The following is a 16,614-nucleotide window of genomic DNA, read 5'->3' on the forward strand; positions in this document are numbered from 1 at the left end:
ATATTAAACACTTTAATATATTTATTAAAATTTTAAAACTTATAGCTAAGAGCTTCTTTTAATATATAAAACTGAAAAACTTAAAATTTATTTTTAAAATAAATTATAAATTAATATATAGTTATCTAAAGTATATAACCCTATCCTTTAAATTGCCTAAATATGTCCGAACATTCCGAGAATTCTCTTTCAATTACCGCTTGCCTATCTGCTGACCGCGGTACAAGATACAAGGGGAATTTCTTCGGCGTGACAAGGAAACCCCCAGTATACCCTGTTTCTATCGAGCTGTCGATAGTATCCACAGCAGGCCTCATATTGAAAGCCCAAACCAATTTTGCCATATTCAGGAGCTACTTGTTTATTAGCATATTCGATAGTCTCTTTCTTGTCCTTCTGGGGTGATAGGTACCAATGAATTTTCCGCCAGCCTCTGACCAGGGCACACGCGTCGCCCAGCACCAAATCCCCAAATTGGTCTTCTCTTGTCGTCAGAAGGGCGAGCATCATTGACAGTCCCGAACTTGTTTTTCAGGAACCGGTCGGGATAGAACTGATCTGGAGCATCGTAGTCGGACGTACGGTGTATCGCCCAGGTGTTTGCAAACAGAATGGTCCCTTTTGGTAGGTAATAGCCGTCGTAGTAGTCATCTTGGGTCAGTGCATGCGGGATTCCTCCGGCGGCCACGGGCCTCCAGCGAAGAGTCTGTTCACCCAATTAGGTTGGTGTACGATGCGAAGATAATAGCATGGATGGAGCCCTTACCTCGTTCATTGCAGCCTTGAGATATGTGAGTGACTCGAAGTCATTGAAAGTTGGTGATCTCCCGGCGCCACAGATAGAGTCCACTTCTGCTTGACATTTTGCGAGAGACTCAGGGAAAAGCGCCATGGCAAGAATGAAAGACAGTAATGTAGAAGCTGTTGTATCTGAGCCAGCTTCCATCTGACATCATTGCACCACGTTAGCCAATAAATCCCTGTATACGTGGATGTGGCTTTGTAAGAAGAGGAATATCAGGACTTACGAGGGTACCTCCAATATAGGCCAGGTGTTCGTCGTCAAGGCCGTTCGTATCTTGTTCTCTCAACAAGCGTACCATGAATGAATCTTCCGGTGCTTTCTTCTCAGCAACCAACTCTTGCGTCTCGCGCAGCAAGTTGAAGTAGAGAGCTCGATGCTCTTTTCTGATATTTCGAGCCCATGTTCGCCAAGGTGACAAGAAGTCAGGCAAGTACTGAAGGACTGGAAATACGTCAACTGGGGGTGTGGCACCAAGTTCAGCTATCCGGGTTAGTTGGTCTTGGACATGGTAAAGCGACTTGACGCGGGAATGTTCAAAGGTTGGCCCTCTGAGGCCGTATACAGACGCGAGAATAACGGAAGTTGAGTATCTCCGGACGTGATCATACCAAGCATCTGGGGAGTGGAGAAGCTGATGCATCATCTGCGTGGCCTCGGCGTTTTGAATGGGAAGCAGGCGATCGACTGCTTTGATGTTTAGGAGTCCCTGAAGCGTTTTCCTCAACTTCCTCCAACTGTCTCCATAAGCGACAAACAAGATGTGCGTGTTGTTAGTGAACATAATATCATTTGCGATGTGACTTGGTGGACGATCAGAGTAAATTGATCCCCTCTTGTCAAAAAGTCTTGTGAGAATAGGTCAGCTCTCTCTGCACTGTAAGTATGCTACTGTTCATGCCTTACTCTTGCACATGTTTGTAATCATTTAGGATGACAACATTTTGGGGACCTAGCTTGAGACCGATAATGGTACCATATTTACGTCCCCAGTCACTAAACCTAGCACATATGAGTTAGTTCCTAGGCATCATATTAAAGGTTTATAGAAAGAGTCTAAATACTGGACAAAGGCTTTGGTTTGAGAGAGGAGATGCAGGTTTCCTATGATGGGAAGAGCTCGTGGTCCGGGAGGGAACTTGCTTGGGCGTTGGCTCTCCAGGGTATACTTGATAACCGTGTAGAGTATCAGTCCACCAACAGCCAGTGGAAAGAGACTCAGAAGCTTGGAGACATCTGAAACATGATATTGCAAAGAGGAGGACATGATATACTGAGGGTGCCAGGGTGTACTAGGCAAGACAATCAAGGTGATTCCAACACTGATATCCTTACAACAGCAGAGGGATCAAATGCTGCTCAGAGGCGCGGTACCCATAAAGCTTTATGTACAAGCAGTTTCATTGAATGACCCGAATTATTGACCTTTTGGCTGCGAGGTCTCATTTCCCCGTTCTTCCATGCCCAGACATTCCATTAGTTGCGGGGAAGTTGCTTGGAATTTTTGTCGTCTGCCTCCGCGAAGCCGATCTGAAGATCTGGGGACTACTGCCTTGATAATGCGGGGATAGTAAAGATCCTGTGGGGTTAGCAATGTCCTTTCGCGGGGTACGGGGTACGGAGAAGGCGGCAGAAATCGGCACGGCATTAAACCAGCCTCCCGTGCAAGAAGTGTGTAGGGAAAGCGCTTCAAAGTTCCGAGAATCAATAGCTAGTCTGGGATCCTTCCTAGCGTTGCTGGTCTATGTCTCGGGCTTTGATTTCGGCTTTGCCGGCAGACCGGTAAAAGAGGTCAGTGTGGCATAATCCGGGGCTATTACCCCGGCTTTGTCGATGCCGAGAAGAAAGGCCTTAGTGAGCCCTAAGGCCATGTCTCACGTGCCTCTACCCCTCTCACGCTTGAGATCCCCGCCCCAGCTTCAGCATGTCACCTGGGACTACCTTCATCAAGACGCCCGCCTGTGACACAGTCAGGCTGTTCCTGGCGAAATGGATTTTGCTTCCGATAAGAGTCCCTGTGCCCAGGCTCTGACCTCTACTGCCCCGCCGAGACAGCCAGGACGCGACAAGGCGCGCAGATGGCATTGCCCGCAATGTCGTCAAGCGTTCAAGAAGAAAGAGCATTTAGTCAGACATACCCAATCCCACACAAAGCAAAAGCCCTTTGTGTGCAAGCATTGCCCCAAGGCCTACAGCCGACGGTATGCTGACCTCCACTCCCGTACATCCTCTCATCCTTGGGCATGACTACTTACTCTTGGATCTTGCAGAGATTCACTTATGCGGCATGAGCGAACGAACTCCTGCATTAGACGTAGTATGCACGTAGATGGCAGTGATAATGCAGGTAATGTTGGCCCAGATAGTCCTTAGAGGACACCCCACAGCTTCAGGACCTGAAAGCTTCTGTGTTTACTAATTCTTACTCTCCTCCAGAATGCCAACAACACGGGATTAATGCCGAACATACCAATCTTGAATCGCGCATCACTCCTCAGATTGGATTTATAGATCCGAGAGGCTCCCAATGCTCTCCCAGCACATCTGGATCACTCACCAGTGACACGGAACCTCCAGCACAGGATAGTGCTGCATTCTCGGCAGAGCTCTATGATAATAGCCTGGATAATTCATGGCTAGAGCCTCCTGGTTCTATATATGAACTGCTGCATGGATCTAGATGCACCGACAACCTGTGGCTTGATGACCAATTCGATTTAGAAGCCATGGGGTCGGCGATTCTGAGTGCTAACCATCTCCCTGGCTTGAGTAATGAGCCTTTCTTCAGCGTAGCTCTGTCGTCAGCAGAAAACACTGCCGGCGATGCTTTAATAGCCACTTCGCGTTCTATTAAGAGGCAGATGGAAGTCCACAAGGCAGTCCATAGCCGATGGTACACAAGGCCGATACCTGAGCCAGACATACCACAACCCTTGTTCTCTTTTATGAATCAAGAGGAAGTGGATGAAGAGTACCGTGCCGGCCTTTCAACTCGACTCGCACCAAACCCACAGGACATAGCTCTTCCCTCTGCCGAATTTCTCGTAAGACTCGGCAGCCGGCTCACCACATCTTCGAATATTCCAAGCTAATGGCTTTTGTGGTCTTAGAATCTCTGTGTGAAACTTTACTTCTCCAAGTTCCAACCATTATTTCCCATCATCCACTCCGCGACATTTCGACCAACATCTGACAAGGCACTTGTCCTCCTGTCTATTTGTTCAATAGGAGCTCTCTTTGTGGGATCTGACGGAGCCGCGCGGTGTGCGAAGGCGATATTCACCAAGTTGAACAAGGCCATCTTGGCATCAGTACGTGCTTTCCATACATGCAAATGTAGTCAAATTGAGCCTGTCTAATCTGGCCAGTGGGAACGCTATATCCACAAAGGCGGATGTGAGGCCTTGGCTGTTGCCCAGGCTGCCACAATAGGGCAAACCTACGGGATTCTTTCCGGTCAACCTAACAACCTGCTTCTGACGGATTCTTTCCATGGTACAATAATCGCTTGGGCAAGACAAGCGGGGCTTTTCAGGGTGCGAACGGCCTTCGAATCCACCGACACCATTAACATGACTGATGTTGAGGGCAGTTGGAGGCGTTGGGCCCAGCGAGAGGAAACCTTGCGACTTATTTTAGCTTTACAGATACACGATTCAGAGTTCACCAAGATTTTCCATCACGAAGGCCTTCTTGGGCATGACCAGAATAGACTGCCTACTTGCTGTTCTGCCGAGTTATTCTCAGCCACAACGGCCTCCAACTGGCATGCTGCGGTTATATCAATGACTCAGAGGGCATGTAATGGCGAAGACCCTGTCCTTATGTGTTCCCCAAGCCAGCCTGTGTGCAAAAGCTCTTTTTATGCATATGCACAGCTCGCTGGACACTATGCTCATCTTTCCGAGGCACGATGCCGTGGTGCACTTGAGGATCATGCAGCCACTATTCGACAACGCCTTACATTGTGGTACGACGAAATCGTGGGAGGTATTGTTGACAAGGACCACGATCAGTTTAGCTTGGTGGGACTGTGGCATCAAGCGTTCATGGCGCTCTACGTAGATTTTGACTTCCTTGAACGGATCGTGGGTAGGGACAGGACGCCGCCTACCTCGTTAGAAGAAGACGAGGTCAGTCGCTGGGTCCGCAGCAACGATGGCATTCGTTGCGCTGTGCACGCTGCACTCATCATAAAAAGATATAGCATGCAGGCTATCAGCGAAGAATCAGCTATCCATGTACCTCTCTCCCTCTTCCACGCCGGCATTGTCGTCTATTGTCACATAAAGTTTGGAGGACTGGCAATACAGAGAAATGTCGATATTTTGGAATTGAAGGGAGACGAGCCGTTGTCTACTGATATAACAGAACAAATAGGCCCGACTACACTCTATACTGTTACTGACATTTTACGGAGACATGGACATTGGGATCTTTCAAGGCGCCTGGCCTCTATATTAAGCATTTTGATAGAAGGAGTTACTGATACAGAAATGCAGTAAGTATAGCTATTTATATATAATAAGGATTTTAATTTACCGATTACTTTAATAAAAAAACATTTGGTATCTAATTATATATATAAATATTATAAAATATATTTATTAATATTATTAAACAAATGTCAACAAGAGTCCCGACTGGCCTACTGGACAGTTTCAGATTTTACCTATAATATCACCACCAAGCTAGCTTAACTCAATAACGGCTTTCTGCGTCTTACTGGCGCATCGAAGCAGAGACTTAATGGCCTTGCACTGGACTACATCCGTAGTAACCTCTTCAACCGCGCCTGTGGTCGCATCCTCCCTCATGATGTTAACGGAGCAGACAATGACATCCTTAACCAGTTGAGGCCCATCATCGATAGGGCCATTTCAGCTCAAGCTACAGTTTACATCTACGGCTCAGAGTTCAATGACGGCAAGGTTATACACAACGTCCACATGAAGCAGGGAAATTCCGGACGCTGGCTTAAAGACAATAGCGCCTTCCAGGACGGTGGTCTGATTTTTCAATTTGAAGATCATCGGGAGGCTGTATTTATTGGCTTTGCCTCTCAGGCTGTACATAACGAAGACGGCCCCGAACGGGCTGGCTACCCACTGCCTGACCAAGACTTTATCACTTGTGCAGACCTTCTAGCCCCCTAGCGATCCGATGACGGCAAGGAAACAGTCGACATTGAAGAATCGCCTGTGTTCATTGTCCAGGCTCTCGTCAATCCACCTGGTACCGATCAGCAGCCAGGCACTGCCCTCGAGACTATCTTTCTCAAGAATAGAACTGGGGGTGAAATGGATCTTAGTGGATGGAAGATTCGTATCAAGACTGGAGACACTCAAACCCTACCCTCAGGCACGCGCATTGGCGCAGCAGAGACGAAGACTATTGAAACTAGCATCCCGCTTTCCAGCAACGGCGGCTTTATCACTCTTCTCAACGGAAGGGATTCAAGGTACATGGTGTTAGCTACACAAGGGCTGAAGCAAACGGCGCTGTAATTATTTTTTAATGCTCAGTTTATGGCCTCACAGATAGCGTATCATCTAAGTATCTTTAGTCCTTTCTTTGCTTACTTAGGTGTGCAGTGTAAAATTTCCCTCTAGCGTTACTAAATTTCATTGACGTTTATCAGTATGCCCGAACGATGACAGTCCTTGGAACAGCAGCTTATTGTTAATTAAGTCTAAGTTCTGTTTGCTTGCTTGAATTTTTAGCCACAAGTCTCCACCACTCTTGACACATTTTAGTCCGGATGACCTTAATTATTGCATGACGCGCAGCGGATGTTCTGTAAAGTCCGCCCGTAAGCTTCGACATTCACTTATCGACCGCGTAACCCACTATAGACCATCTTCCGCTGCTAAGCCTCAACGCTTATCCATGACCCTCACCTTCGTTCTGAGTTTTCCTGGTAATTTGAATCAAGGGTTGACTCCTTGTGTGAGCTGGAAATCTATAAAGGAAATGTATTTCTGGCATTTCATCGAAGGAAATATCGCACAACAATAAATGCACCTCGAGTCATACATCCATTACTAATTCGCCTTGTATTCACTATGAAGTTGCTCGCTATCTCATTCACGATGGTGGCATTTGCGGCTTCCAAGGCAATCCCTTTGCACCTCCCGACTGCTGATACTCTCATCACTCAAGCTCTGGTCGCGTTCGGCGGCGAGAAGGCAATTGCGGGAATTGAAGGGATCACCTATCACTCTCCAAAGTACGTCCGTCAATTGTATCTGTCAGTTGAGTACTGATCAAATCTTCCAGTGTCTATCATTCCCGCAGTCTTATGCAGAGCTACAACTTGGACAAAGCAGACACGGCTGTCGCAATTTCCGGTTCTCAGAACATATCCTTCAGCTATGCCTCTGATCAGTTGACTCAGCGAATTGACCGTACCTTCAAGCCTAGCGGTATGTAATGCCATGTCTCTTTCTAACAAGGTGATAGACTTACACCGTAGTAGAGTATTGGTATTGGGCATCTGCGAGACTTGATGAGTTCGACTACTCTCTCGTCGTTCATGGTGGCAAGGATGGAATTGCGTGCTACGTTCGCGGAAAAAACCAGATCTGGCTTCCTGCAAATCTTACATCCGGATACGTTGATGGTAAGTTTAGCCTTCACTGTTCAGTTCCTGCTCTTGAAGTCAGTTGATGACTGGTTCGTGATTATAGCTGCCCTTGCAGAATTTCTTGTCGTGCAAGGAAACGTCTTTTCGCCAAAGCTTCTGTTGGAGGTATGTATCAGACATTAGTTTCTAATCATCAAGTGCCGAGCTTGCTGACATACCTAGATGAAAGCTCATTATGGTACCAAGGCCATTGAGGTTTTGATCAATGGGATCAAGACACCTGCTGGTGAGTCTATAGCTCGGAATGTAAATCCTCTGATCTAACCCTCATAGTTTATGATCCCGTTCTCGAAATCACCGTCATCTTCGATGCTTCTAGTCATCTCCCTCACATCATCCGCACAGAAGAGAATCACATGATCTATGGACCTTCGACAAACGACCTTTACCTTTCTCAATACAAAGCGGTCGAGGGCATCAAATTCCCACACACGTTCCAAACTGTCTATAACTCTACTACGCAGAAGCTAGATGCAATACTGGAGGAGTTCATCGTTGAGGAAATCACTATCAATCCCAAATTTCCCAAAAACTACTTCAACGGCCTCTCGGAAGGAAAAGGATTCTTTCCCAGAGAAGCGCCCAAGAGGACTGAAGGTCTTAGTCATGCGCACATTCTCGAATTCAGCAGCAACATGCTTTGGTCTGGTCCTGGGTCTGGCATCAGCAACATCTCTGTCGACAGTATTAAGCACAAGCATATCGTCCCGGGTCTGCCCAACGCTCACTGGCTGATTCCCGACGACGGCTTTTTAGGGGTTAAGCAGTTCGTGATTGAGTTCGAGGATCATGTTATCGTCGGCGATGCACCGGCCCAGTGGACTAAGCAAGTCATCGAATGGATTGAGAGGAATATTGGCAAGCCTATCAAATATCTTTGGGTGAGTTCCTAATACTGAGAGTGGGCCCTGGCTTGGTGACAAGAAAGTAACACTCCAACCATAGCCTACTCACCATCACCGTGATCACAGCGGAGGAGCTCCTGAGTATGTCAAAATTGGGGCCAAGTTGATCGTCCCCAAAATTGCATCAAGCTACTGGTCAAGCATTCCCGGTGCAGAGCTCATCACCTTCAAGTAAGTTTCCTACCTCGATCGACTGAGGGCCATGATCTAATCATCTACAAGCGAAACGCACCCCTACATCCATAGCGATAGCAAGCACCAAGCCTGGTTCATCTGGGAGCAGCAAGCCACACACTCCATTGACTGGTCATATGCCTTTGTCACTGACAGGTGCCCTACCAACAAATCGGGCATTGCTGTCATTGAGGCTGACGCTTGGCACCCCGGTATGCCTGATGCTAACAATGACAGATGGGAAATGCGTGAGTGGCTTGGCCAGCTCGATAAGGATGGGCTGCCCGAAAGTGCCTAGTAAGTGCTTCCTTACTTTACACATAAATCAAAGAGAAGCTGACTAGATCCCAGCGTTCTCCCAACCCATGGCCAGATCGGTAAAGTCTCGGAACTTATTGAGCATACTGACTATGTTTATTTCCCAAAGACAATTGGTGATTGGAAGAATGGCGCGGCCTTGTGCAAGCGTTGATTATACCACGGCCCCAGTTTGATACGCTGCGGTGAGGCATCAGCTGGATATAAGGATGACCTTAGCCAAGTAGCGGTAAGAAAGGCAGCTTGGTGTATATGTTCTTTGTTTTGCGGTCCTTAAGATACTTTTCGACACTCTCGCTATGGATATGTATTCTAGTTAGTTACAGTCTTTAAGATCTGAACTGCAATAAGCATGATGACCTTTACTTGTACTCACTTTTAAGCTATTAGACTTACTAAAGCTTGCTCCCTTGTAACGTCTTTCTCTCGAAGGACTGGCATGTCAAAATTTAAATCAATAGTAAGCGGAAAACAATAAGTAAGCACTAAACGAAGCTCACTACCGCCAGCCACGAGTCGGTCGTCTTACGCAGACTAGCGCGCGTCTGGATCGGCACGCGGTCCCTTATTAAATGCCGCCCTCGCCTCAAAAAAGCGGTCCCCACGCGGCCTCACATTTCAAAGCCGCGACCGTACCTCCTCATTCATTCCGCTTTCGTGGGAGTCACAGACACACAAACCCCAACAGTATGAGTGCCTCAGAAAGTACCGCGGACGCTCGCCTGAACAGAACTTGCGAGGTATGATGAACCAGTACCCGCCAGCGCCTGTGCTAATGCAAGTCAAGGGCTGTCGGAAGAGGAAGATCAGATGTATCCCAGACCCTACCACATCGCAGGCCTCGCCAGAGAAGTGCAAGCGCTGCAGAAAGCTGAATATGGAATGTATCTTTAACGCTCCAGCAATAAGGAAAAGACGGAGGCGAAATGAAACAAGAATTTATGAGCTTGAACAGAAGCTCGAGGAGGTTCAGCGAGCTGTCGCCACAGCAGGCCAAAGAAACCTAGGCATACCGGCGATCTCGGAACCCTCAATAACGCCCGCGAGTACCCAAGACTCATCTCTATCATTTGGACATGTTTCAACCACATCTCCCAGCCATTCCACATCTTATGAGAGTACAAGTGGATCGCCGGGCAAGGGAGACCCTGTATCTCGAGGAATAATGGAAGAATCACTTGCAGATGAACTTTGCACCGAGTTTTTCACTCACATGTTACCGCATTACCCTCTGATACTTCCTGACGCTCCCCTCTCATGGCGAGCCTTGCAACAAGACCGACCAGCACTCTTCCGGGCCATACTCGCAACGTCATCAAGCAGCGTTAAACCAGAGCTCTGGACATCGCTCTTCCGAGATGCAGAGCGATATGTCATGGAGCAAGCCATGATTTACGGTCGCAAATCTGTGGACCTCATACAAGCTGCTCTGGTTCTTGTTACTTGGAGTCATCCACCGGACAAGTTCCAGCATTTGAACTTTGGCCAGTTTATCAATATCGCAGCAGCTATGGTGATTGACCTGCAATCCTCAAATGACGAGCAGCATCGAATTCCGTCACCTAATCCCAAGGCTATGTATTCAAAGGAATACTTGGAAACCGTGAGAGCGTTCTCAGCTTGCTACTTCCTATGTTCAGGGTCCAACACCTCTTGGTCGTCTAATTCACAGCAGTTATGCTGACGTATGTCCAGTATTGCCATGTCATACCGTCGGCCGAGCACGCTGCACTATGGCACTTGGGTGCAACAGTGCATAAATACTTTGGAATCTCCAGCGAGCGCACATATCGGTGATCGACGCTTGGCAGCATGGATTAGACTCCAGCGGCTTGCAGAGGAGTCACTTGCTATAGCCAGAGTCGGGTCAGATGAGAATTCAGAATATAATCATTCAGACCCGCGTACCCGTTTTATTCTACAAGGCTGTCTCGGCCGTGTCAAGGATTGGAGACGGAATTTACCAGCAGAGGTCATGACCCGTAGGTTTGCCAGCACCCTCTTCTTCTCAAGTAACTAATAGTTAAAGTAACTCTCGACATACACTACCATGTCATTCTTCTCACCCTTTATGAACCAGGTTTGTATCAGAATCACGAATTTCGAGATTTCCGCCCTCCATATGCCATAAACACTTTGCTCTCTGCGAACGCATTCGCTCCAGATTCGCCAGAGTATGTTGATGCGCGCATAGAATGCCTGAGTGTGGCTCGTAACCTGGTTCAGTTGTTCCTGAAATTCTCTTTCAATACACTACAGCAAGTTCCTGTAATCGTCTTTACCAGGATGATGTACGCTATTGTCATGATCATCAAGCTTGACGTTTTCCATAAACCGACCGCCGATCGTATAACTGTATCCGAAGCCGGACCGATCTCTTCCCTTGATTTAATAACCCTTGTTATTGAAAAGCTCAAGTTGGCATCGGACGGAGGACGCATCTCTATACCAACAATCTTCCATGCCGTGTTGGGGAGACTACACAACCGATGTGTCGAGAGTTACTGTCGTCTAGCCATGGGCCAAGGGGAGTTGAACGAGACCATCAAACCACTAATGAACCTTCAAGTTCAAGATTCGAGCAGCGAAAAACAAGATATACCTCAAAAGGTACACCAAGAGCGCCCAATATCTCAGCAACAGGTCTTGGGGCTTGAGGATCTTCCTCAGCAGCCGGAACATAGTCTCTTCCCAGACCCAGTTATGCTGCTAGATGATTACTTTTCAATTGCAGCAGCCAATATTGGCTCAGAGGTGCTCTGGAACAATTTCTTTACTGAAGAAGTTTCGCCTACAGGTACAGGATAGAGGTTTCATATGAGAAATGTAGATATTTAGTAAAAGAATTATTGTCTTAGGCATGGTTGCGATGATATAAAAGACCTATTATATAGAGGGTAGCCTGTATTCCTACACTAGGTATTTTGCTTTCACTTGCCTGCCCAGTCAAATCCTGACCAACGAGCTTCATCCTGTATATCGCCATCAAGGACTTCCAGGTCCAGCAAGTCAATCATTCTCATCACACTTTGCTGTACCATGTCATCAATAGAACTCGGTCTTGTGTAAAAGGCCATCATTGGTGGAAATACAACAGCGCCCGCTTTCGTCACTTCAAGCATGTTCTCCAAGTAAATGCTCGTCAGCGGTGTTTCTCTAGCCACTAGAACAAGTCTTCTTCTCTCCTTCAATGTCACACTTGCCGCTCGTACGATAAGGTCGTTATCGTAGCCCATGCGTATGCCTGCTAATGTCTTCATACTGCATGGAACTACAATCATGCCGTCTGTGCGAAAGGAGCCAGAGGATAGTGAGGCTGAGACATCCAGTGATGAGTGTGTGACTGAGGCAAGAGATGCTAGGTACGAAGCCGTGTTATTTGGAGCTTCAAGTTCGTATTTGAGTGTTGTCCCTCCCCACTTTGACATGATCAGATGCGTCTCGACTTTGAGTTCTTGAAGACGTTTGAGGAGAGCAACAGCCAAGGGTGAACCAGTTGCTCCTGTGATAGCAACGACGATGCGTTTCTGACGGCCATTGGGTCTAATAAGGGATGATTGGTGGCGTATTTGAACTCGTAAGCGGTAGGGGACTGGAAGCCTTGGGAAGTCATGTGTGCTGAAGAGACGTAATGGGCGAGCAATACAGCGCATCTTGGCCGTATGGAAGTTGATTGAAGCTCTTGGGCAGCTGTTGGTCCAATTTAGATTCCAATAGCTTGTTTGGTCTGGCATGAATCGCAAATCGGATCCACTGGGCAGCCTGTACACGCCTCCAAAAACTGCAATCCTTATACGAGTAAAAGGTCGATCAGCTTCAAGAGACAAATGCAACAAACCCTTAGATGAGACTTAGTCAGAGTTTACAAACATGCCATTCAGTATCCTAATATTCACCTGGTTGCCGTATGCAAGGGTGTAAGCACTATATGATAGCATGGGTGTGCCGATCTTGCATCATTCCAAGATTTACAAGCCCCAAGGCAAACGCCACATCTCACAGTCCTGCTTCTATACGAAATTTGCATCTGTCTTCTTTATCTCGAGCCTCTTCTATCAAAACCCAGGACACTTTATTAGCCAAAGCAATTCAACCTAGCCTATCGAGGATCTTGCCGATAATTGACGTCCACCGGCCACGAGGGACTAACAATTACCGGTCGCCGATGAAGCACCTGAAACTTACTTCATATACACTCCGAAGACTGAATTCTAAAACCGCCGGGTTGGGATACCTAGGGACGGGGCCCGAGCAGGATAGAGGGACGAGAACGGTGAAACGATTGGACCTTTGTAGTGGTGTGATTTCGGATAATCGGTACGGCTTCGCGATCGAGATAAGACTTGTTACATTGTGGCTTGCTGCGAGATGACAGATCGTTGCAGTAGTGCTTAATAACATGCTTGCTAAAGCTGACTACAGCGCATTTCCAGATGTGGTACGAGGCGGCCGACAATGCTTTACCCACTTAAATGCCGTGGGCGGTCAACGAACTGGAAGGCCCAACATGAAGATAACCTCTCTCACTGTAACATATTAAAGATTTAAGGAGAACTATGCTGCGACTTTGCCCTGTCTTGACAAAGAGGCTCCTGGTGAGCCGTACATCCTGTCGGTCACTCTCAACAGGAGGGAGTTCCTCTCCCGCGCACCTTGACTTCAGGGCCTTTGTGGACACTTTGCGAAAGGACAACGACTTGGCCGACATCACCGCTGAAGTCGATCCCAAACTCGAAGTCGCAGCTGCCATCCGTCTAGCGTATGAACAGCGCGCCAAGGCTCCGTTGTTCCACAATGTGAAGGGCGCAAAAGACGGCCTCTTTCGCATCCTCGGTGCGCCAGCTGGTTTCTCCAGTGATCCAAAGTATCCTTACCGACGTCTGGCTCAGCACCTTGCCCTTCCGAAAGATGCTGGCGTGAAAGATGTCATCGACAAGATGCTGTCGGCTAAGGGAGAACGGCCACTGCCTCCAGTTCATGTGTCTACTGGGCCGTGCAAAGAAAACATCATTATGGGTGATGATGTCGATCTCACCAAGTTGCCTGCTCCTCTTTTGAACAAGGCCGATGGGGGTAACTACATCCAGACATTGGGTATCAACATCATACCCCATCCAACAGAGCCATGGACAAATTGGTCCATCGCACGCGCAATGGTTTATGATAAGACACGAATGGTCGGTCTTATCATGAAGCCACAGCATATCGCCAGGATCTTCGAAGAATGGAAAAAGACCGGCAAAGACGTCCCGTATGCCATCGCCCTGGGAGCCCCGCCTATAGCTACCATGGCGGCCAGTATGCCCCTACCAGCTGGTGTCTCAGAGTCCGAATACGTCGGCGCACTCTGTGGTTCGCCACTAGAGCTGGTCAAGTGCGAAACCAACGATATGTACGTACCAGCGACTAGCGAGATCGTGTTGGAGGGGACCATTTCTATCAAAGATACTGCCAAGGAGGGTCCATTCGGCGAGATGCACGGCTATAGTTTTCTCGATGAGAACTCACAGCAGCCTCTGTATACTGTCAAAGCAATCACTTATCGCAACAGCCCAATTCTACCAGTTTGTGTACCTGGACGCGCGAACCTGGGTCCAGATGAGACGCATACCATGATTGGCACACTTGCCTCTGCTGAGATTCGGCACTTGCTCCAGCAGCACGGATTGCCAGTGACTCAAGTCTTTGCCTTGTTCGAGACGCAGGTCATTTGGGCAGCTGTACAAGTCAACCGCAAGAGGCTAGCCGAGATGAAAACGAACGTCAAGGACTTCTGTACCAAGATAGGAGACCTTGTGTTCCGCAACAAGTGCGGTATGCAGATCCACCGTTTGCTTGTTGTAGGGGAGGATATTAACCCCTTCGACATGAATGATGTCACTTGGGCTTTTGCAACGAGATGTAGACCAGCGATGGATGAGTTTCATTTCGAGGATGTCCCCGCTTATCCACTGGTTCCGTACATGTCGCACGGACCGGGGACAAAGCTCACGGGAGGAAAGGTCGTGGCCAATTGCTTGTTGCCAGAAGAGTATGAAGGGAAGCAAGGCTGGGTGACTTGTGATTTCGAGAATGGATATCCTGAAGATGTCAAGAAGAGAGTCTTGAGCAGACGTCGAGATTTTGGTATATAATGGCTAAGTGACATCAGCTATATAATACTGTCTGGTCTATAGGGTGTATTTAAAGTCAGGTCGCAGGTCACCTTGAACCCACTTCTGTTCATCTGACAAGCTGTCCCATTTGGCATCCATCTTGCCAAGGCTGCGATCCCTGTTCATCTTACGAAGTCCCAGATGCATCAGGATAGATCCACCAAGCAGGAAAACCACCAGATAGCCAAAGACAACCCCATGTCCCGTATAGTAACGCGGCTTCTCGCGAAGCAAGTAAATGTTTGATGACACCACGCCATTCAGATTGCCCCAGCCAACCACTACTCCGAGCACAAAGGCGCGCTTTAGTGACCCCTCAGTGTTATTGTTCAACCAGGAGAGAGTGTTGGGGACGGTGGGGTAAATGCCTGCTGCGCCGAGGAAGACGCCGACATACTGCACTGTGGGGTTGGACGTCGCCATGAGCATAGCAAAACCAGCAATGCCAAGCAAAACAATGGCGATGTTACAGTAACCTCGCTGTCGGGTCCTGTCGCCGTAGAATCCCACGCAAATGGTCAAAGCCGCGGCAACTGCATAAGGGGGTACGGAGAGAAGCTGGGCTTTTGTGCCTGCATGCCCCATGCCAGCAATGATGGTCGGGAGAAACAGGGAGAAGGCGTATAGAGGAGTAAGACAGCCCATGTAGATAAGCATATATCCATATGTTTTCCAGTCCTTCAAAGCAGCAAACATATGTCTCTTGTCGAAATCCTCGGCAGTTCGACCTTGTCGGTCCATGATCAGGCGACGTTGGACTCGGATCTGGTCATCAGGACTAAGGAAGCTCGCTGTCGCTGGCCAATCAAAGACGAGCCACCAGCACGCCAGTCCAGCCACAACAGTAGCAAGGCCCTCCAAGATAAAGATCCAAGCCCAACCGGGTTTCCCGCCAATTCCGTCCATCTTCGCAATGACTGCGGCAAGCAAACCGCCAAAGGAGCCTGCCAGTGCAGCTGCCGAGAAAAAGATAGAAGACCGGATGCCGATTTCAGAGCTCTTGTACCAGCAAGAGAGGTAATAGTTGACTCCGGGGAAGAGTCCGGCTTCGGCCATACCGAGGAAGAACCGAGCAGCTAGCAAGCCCTTGATGTTGGTGACGAGACCCATCAGAGTCATAATCAGTCCCCAAGTCAGAATGATGAGTGTGAAGAATAGCCGAGGCGTGATCTTCTTGAGCAGGGCATTTGTTGCAGGTTCGACGACAGCATACGAGACGAAGAAGATCGTCAATGCATTATTGTAGTCCCCTTTGACCATCCCAAGATCAAGTTCGAGACCAGCGAGGCGCGCGTTTCCGATATTGGTACGGTCGAGGAAGGATAGGAGATAGAGGAAAGACAGCCATGGGATAAGGGCCAGGTCAACCCTCCACATCAGCTTCTTTTCCTGTTTTGATCAATTAACTCGGTCATTTCGTGGTATCAGTGCGCTGGTGACTGTACTTACAATAGCTTGACGCTCTTCCACCGTTTTCCCAGCATCAGGGTCTGGTAGATGAGCCAGAAGCTGAGCTCGCTCGTATTCTATGGTCGTGTTATCGACCTTTTCGGTCTCAATTGGGAACGGCTTCTCAATATCGGCCATGGCGACTGCAATTGACTGACTTCGGGA

The 16,614-nt window shown here is 48.2% G+C and overlaps 6 protein-coding genes across 6 annotated transcripts; 3 read left to right on the forward strand and 3 right to left on the reverse strand.

Annotated features, from left to right (window-relative positions):
- Positions 1–364: 364 nt before the first annotated feature.
- FTJAE_5469 (oxidoreductase) lies at positions 365–2,069 on the reverse strand (the record flags this gene model as incomplete). Its single annotated transcript, XM_037351979.1, has 5 exons — positions 365–706; positions 767–946; positions 1,029–1,650; positions 1,709–1,804; positions 1,867–2,069. The coding sequence occupies 5 exons, from the start codon at positions 2,067–2,069 to the stop codon at positions 365–367; spliced, it is 1,443 nt and encodes a 480-aa protein (XP_037207406.1).
- Positions 2,070–2,791: 722 nt separating this feature from the next.
- Positions 2,792–6,309, forward strand: FTJAE_5470 (zinc finger rsv1; the record flags this gene model as incomplete). The annotated part of the gene is made up of 6 exons (XM_037351981.1): positions 2,792–3,003; positions 3,483–3,846; positions 3,913–4,113; positions 4,171–5,303; positions 5,580–5,871; positions 5,959–6,309. 6 exons carry the CDS (start codon positions 2,792–2,794, stop codon positions 6,307–6,309), a joined length of 2,553 nt encoding a protein of 850 aa, XP_037207407.1.
- Positions 6,310–6,867: 558 nt separating this feature from the next.
- FTJAE_5471 (uncharacterized protein) lies at positions 6,868–11,653 on the forward strand (the record flags this gene model as incomplete). The annotated part of the gene is made up of 13 exons (XM_037351982.1): positions 6,868–7,031; positions 7,082–7,227; positions 7,281–7,424; positions 7,492–7,553; positions 7,611–7,674; positions 7,722–8,329; positions 8,394–8,524; positions 8,600–8,824; positions 9,017–9,074; positions 9,534–10,448; positions 10,486–10,530; positions 10,599–10,827; positions 10,875–11,653. 13 exons carry the CDS (start codon positions 6,868–6,870, stop codon positions 11,651–11,653), a joined length of 3,570 nt encoding a protein of 1,189 aa, XP_037207408.1.
- A 122-nt stretch (positions 11,654–11,775) lies between these two features.
- FTJAE_5472 (3-octaprenyl-4-hydroxybenzoate carboxy-lyase) lies at positions 11,776–12,498 on the reverse strand (the record flags this gene model as incomplete). The annotated part of the gene is made up of 1 exon (XM_037351983.1): positions 11,776–12,498. One exon carries the CDS (start codon positions 12,496–12,498, stop codon positions 11,776–11,778), a length of 723 nt encoding a protein of 240 aa, XP_037207409.1.
- A 903-nt stretch (positions 12,499–13,401) lies between these two features.
- Positions 13,402–14,979, forward strand: FTJAE_5473 (ferulic acid decarboxylase 1; the record flags this gene model as incomplete). Its single annotated transcript, XM_037351984.1, has 1 exon — positions 13,402–14,979. The coding sequence occupies one exon, from the start codon at positions 13,402–13,404 to the stop codon at positions 14,977–14,979; it is 1,578 nt and encodes a 525-aa protein (XP_037207410.1).
- A 36-nt stretch (positions 14,980–15,015) lies between these two features.
- Positions 15,016–16,587, reverse strand: FTJAE_5474 (major facilitator superfamily transporter; the record flags this gene model as incomplete). Its single annotated transcript, XM_037351985.1, has 2 exons — positions 15,016–16,389; positions 16,450–16,587. The coding sequence occupies 2 exons, from the start codon at positions 16,585–16,587 to the stop codon at positions 15,016–15,018; spliced, it is 1,512 nt and encodes a 503-aa protein (XP_037207411.1).
- Positions 16,588–16,614: the final 27 nt, after the last annotated feature.

Source organism: Fusarium tjaetaba (assembly GCF_013396195.1).
Source record: "Fusarium tjaetaba strain NRRL 66243 chromosome Unknown NRRL66243_c0000106, whole genome shotgun sequence".
Classification (NCBI taxonomy): domain Eukaryota; kingdom Fungi; phylum Ascomycota; class Sordariomycetes; order Hypocreales; family Nectriaceae; genus Fusarium; species Fusarium tjaetaba.